At 39.7% G+C, this 4,738-nt stretch overlaps 1 protein-coding gene across 1 annotated transcript; it reads right to left on the bottom strand.

Annotated features, from left to right (window-relative positions):
* Positions 1-3,761: 3,761 nt before the first annotated feature.
* Positions 3,762-4,320, bottom strand: LOC148100222 (polyubiquitin-like). Its single transcript, XM_087848714.1, has one exon. It carries the CDS (start codon positions 4,284-4,286, stop codon positions 3,822-3,824), a length of 465 nt encoding a protein of 154 aa, XP_087704840.1. The 5' UTR covers positions 4,287-4,320; the 3' UTR covers positions 3,762-3,821.
* Positions 4,321-4,738: the final 418 nt, after the last annotated feature.

Raw genomic sequence — 4,738 nt, 5'->3', positions numbered from 1 at the left:
TCAGCCTTTATATACACTCTGCCTCAGCTGATCCACACCCTCACACTCACTTAAGGTTCGTTTTCCCTCTCTGCCATAACAACTTTCAGTTTCTATTGTCTAAGCATAACTTGGCTCTAATGCTGTAATTAAAAAGCCTTTCCTTCACAAAATCTAGACTTAAGAAATATGCCTGGCCTGTGGAGTCAGTCTAAGTGTGGGACATTGTCACAAAAAGTGCGACAAGGAATAGAAATGCTGTATAAACCCACATAAAGAGGGGCATCTGGTCTCCTGGGTTGGCCTATAATAGATGTATTGGGGGTCAAAACCACTGAAGGATTTTAAAAATAATTCTGTGCTGAACTGGGAAACAAAGAAGTGACTTCAGTAATCAAATAAGTGACTTCAGTAATGGCAACAATAGTTATTCATTTTTGTTTTAAAGGCATACTGTTCGTTATGTGTGCGGGCACACACATCACACTGTGGACTCTGTGGAGAACAAATTGCGTTAGATACCACGAAATACGTTTAAAATTCGTTGGCATGCCAAGCACAGAGCCCTTTAAAGTGAAATGCTGTTTATTTGCCATCTGACGATATCACGTGGAGTTGCGTCCAACCACCTGTAGGGGCGCAGTTTTGGAAACCCCCATATGAGTCATATGCTCGTCAAATGATCGTTTGGAGGTTGATCAAAACAACCCCTTGATACCTGACCAAACAGGTTTATCCACTAAGTCTGAGGGTCGACTCCCAGTTTCTCGTAGATTTTTATTTTCAGAGATTCAACTGTGTCCTGTGGGTTCTCCCTCAGGTTAAGGGACTCACCCACCCAGTGATAGTTATATCCATGTTGACTGTAGTCTGAAAGAATTAAAAAAATAGTTCTTTAAATTACACCCCCTCAGAACAAAAAGAGTTTTCTGCTATTTCTCGCAGGCTCGCCCAGCTTCCTACCTTGCAATGGCTTATCGAGGCAAAACAATAACACATGTTATTGTTTAGGTAAACAATGATGCTCACACAACAGCTGATCAGCGCCCGCCCACTCACTTAAGATTCGTTTTTCAACTCTGATGTAATAACTTTCGGTTTCTAGTGTCCAAACATCACGCAGTGCTATGGCGCTTTTGGTATTTTGATCAGAGACTATCTTTCATAAACAAAACAAAACACGTGTTTACAACCAACCTACAAAGGGCGTGTTCGGTTAAGAAATATGGAAATACCGATTTTTTCAGATCTCTCTTTTGGTAACTCGGAATCAAATAAAGTATGATTCTGTTGAATTTTGAACACAAAGATATGCAAATTATTTATGAACATTTCCTTTTCGCTTTATTCTACTGGATGTGTTGCTAACTATCAGCGGATTATTTCAATACTGGAGAAAACTTCTGACTGTATATGTGCACTGACACACACACACACACACACACACACACACACACACACACACACACACACACACACACACACACACACACTCCTCGTGCCTATGGTACGACAACTTTTCTCCGTGCCCCTGGTACACTGCGCAGAAACACCTTGCCCCCCCCCCACACACACACACTGTGAAAATAAAACTGATTTGAGTTTACTCTTGAATGTACAGACAGTTGTAACTGACCTCAGGTCAGCGGGAAGCTTGTTCCAAAGACGACAGTAATGTCAGCACCCTCAGGACTCTTAATGGTGAATTCCCTTTCAGTAATGTGTATGTGGACTGGCTGCTGCATTCTGAACATGCTGAAGTCTTCCTACTCAGGATATGGTTAGTCTTGCCAATTTAATGGATTAAATTCTTTTATAAATGCAAGTGTTAACTAGCTACTGCTAACAATACTCCAGTGTCAAACCACACTTCTGCAGCAGTGTAATATAAAGAGCCTTGGATATTAGCAAATTTATTGCTGATGTAGCTCCTTTGAATTAAGGAGATTGGCATCAGCCACAATGTTTCATTTTCACTTATTAACTTATTGTTTCACAATGTTTGCTGCCAGTGATATATGCAGGAACACACATCACATATATGATATAGTAGAGTCTGTGGGGGACTAAATTATGTAAAATTCCTACATTGTATTGATGTCACACCAGAAATGTTCTTTTTAAGATCTGAATTACATGGAAACACAACAGAATGGTCAGAACAGAAGATTGGTACTGTGGTCATAAAGGGATGGACATGGTCAGCAACAGTAATTAGTTAATCTGTGGTGACTAAATGATGTTCGGCAGTAATAAGGGTCTCAAAGTGTGCTAAGAAAATATCTCCCACTAAACTAGCAGTAACAGCTTGAACTGTTCATACAAGGAAACATTGATCCATGTTGTTATATCATTAACACCAAATTCTGACTCTGCCATCTGAATGTTGCAGAAATAGAGACTCAGCCTTCCATTGTCTAATTTTAGTGGACATGTGTGAATTATAGACTCAGTGTCCTGTTTTTCACAGACAGGATTGATACAAAGAAGTGTAGTCCTTCTGGCTCGATGAGCTGTGTGTTCATAGTTCTTCTGCATTACATATTTGAGTTAATGAACAGCTGAACAGTAGCCCAGTGAGTGTTTGTATCTCTCTCACTCACTTAAATCACTTTTCTTCCACATTCTGATGCTCACTTTGAACTTCGGGAGGTCACCTTGACCAGATCTACAAGGTTTAAATGTAGATATTCAGTTCAATTCCATCTAATTGCTGCCGTGTGCTTAGCTGGTTAGTTATGAGCAATAATGCGCAGTCGAGTGGTGTACCTAATAATGTGGCCACTGAATATATTTCTTTCTCACACTCTGTAGCCTACCAGTGACTAAACACCAAATACTCAGAAAGTATTTTTCAGAAAGTAAGAATAGTTTTGCTCACATTTTTCGAAATCCTCCAAGTTTGTAAAATTAAATATGAAGATAAATCTTCAGGAAACATCTCGTATATAAATGTATCTAACTGTAATAAAAGCCAGATAACTAAGATAACACAACAGACTGTTATGTTTATTGTAAATCTGCTTAATCTGATCAATGATTTTCACATACAGAAACTATTGTGATTAAGACTTAAACAGTGGACTGGAACCATTACATCATGCTGTTGTAACACTTGAAATACTCGACTTGGAAATTAAATATTATATATATATTTTTTCTCTCTCTCAATCTCTCTGTGGCCTACCGATGACTAAATATCAAATGCCCAAATACTCTAAAATATTCAGTTTACGGTGATATTTTAGAAAGTAACTTCTCGTTCAATTAAATTTTAAGACAAATCTTCAGGAAACAGCTTAATCTGATCAAGGATTTTCACATAAAAAAAAAAAAAAAAACTATTGTGATTAACACTTCAACAGTGGACTGGGGCCATTACATGTTGTAACACTTGGAATACTCGACTTGGAAATATATATGACTGAGAGTCTCTTATAAACATTGTAATGGGGATTTTAGGAACTACTTTTAATGGGGCCCGTTTGTCTTGTGATCTTCGCGATATAGCTACAGCCCCACCCCCCGAGCTGACACAGACACAGGAAATGTTAAGACACAAACTTCTTAGAAACTTCCGTTAGAAACTTTATTTTCTGGATTCAGTGCAGTTAACATGAATTTGTCATGATAGAATCAATAACACAGTAGTTTGTATGACTTAAACACAAACTTTAACACAGAATGGTTAATTAACACAGACGGTGCAATGTGGAGGAATGTTTTTTTTTCTTCAAAATAAAAGCACTAATAAATTAAAAATATATACAAGATTGGTCGATATCATTAAAATTAAATAACATACACGGGCTTTCTGGTGTATGAATCATGTTAAAGTGTCCTCAGCCTCCTCTCAGACGTAAAGTCAACTCGATGGTGCTGTGGTTTCTGACGTTGTAGTCCTCCAGTTTGCCATCCTGCATCTCCCGGCCTTGGTGAATGAGCCTCTGCTGGCTCGCTGGCACCGCCTCTTTTTTCTCGACTCTGTTCTTGAAGTTGCTCACAGTCTCGTCGAGCCTGATGTCGTAGGTGCTCATCTGTCCCTTTTCATTTCTGAGGAACACCTGGGTGGGAGCAGGCTCGGTGACCAGCAGGGACACCTGGGAGCCGTGCTGTAAGCCGTAGTAGCTGATGGGTTTGGAGTCGTCGTTGAGAGGGGTCCTCTGGCCATTTATGAAAACCAGCCTCTCCCTCTGGGGGTCGACTCCCAGCATGCTCTGGATTTTTATTTTCAGAGAGCCAACTGTGTCCTGTGGGTTCACCCTCACGGTGTGGGACCCACTCACCATAGTGATAGTTATATCCATGTTGGCTGTAGTCTGAAAGAATACAAAAATAGTTCCTTATAATACAAACGCTCAGGAAATAAAAGACTTTTCAGTTATTTCTCACAGGCTTGTTCAGCTTCCTACCTGGCGATGGCTTATTGAGGCAAAACAAACTTCTCCGGAAACTTGAAGTCTTCAGTCATGCTCAGGTAAACAATGATGCTCATCAACAGCTGAGCGGAAAGCCTCAGCTCAGCTCTTTATATACACTCCCGCTCAGCTGATCAGAGCTGCCCACTCACTTAAGATTCGTTTTTTATCTCTGCTGTAACAACTTTCAAATTCCACCTGCTACTGTGGAGGAGTTGGATCAACTGATGGGAAAATATTTTTCCAAGCATAGTTCTGCTCTGAATAACCCATAATGTTTTAATTTAGGGGGGCCTGTAAATAATTTGCATTTACTGATTATGTACTTACATGTACTTACT

The sequence above is a fragment of the Neolamprologus brichardi genome, chromosome 12 (assembly GCF_056152115.1).
Source record: "Neolamprologus brichardi isolate AB-2024 chromosome 12, ASM5615211v1, whole genome shotgun sequence".
Lineage (NCBI taxonomy): Eukaryota > Metazoa > Chordata > Actinopteri > Cichliformes > Cichlidae > Neolamprologus > Neolamprologus brichardi.
The sequence above is the reverse complement of the archived record's forward strand: the minus strand, read 5'-3'. Positions and strand labels throughout refer to the sequence as shown.

What these genes read in the sequence shown, in the direction of transcription:
- LOC148100222 (XM_087848714.1), bottom strand. Translation starts at nt 4,286, where the DNA reads ATGGATATAACTATCACTATGGTGAGTGGGTCCCACACCGTGAGGGTG.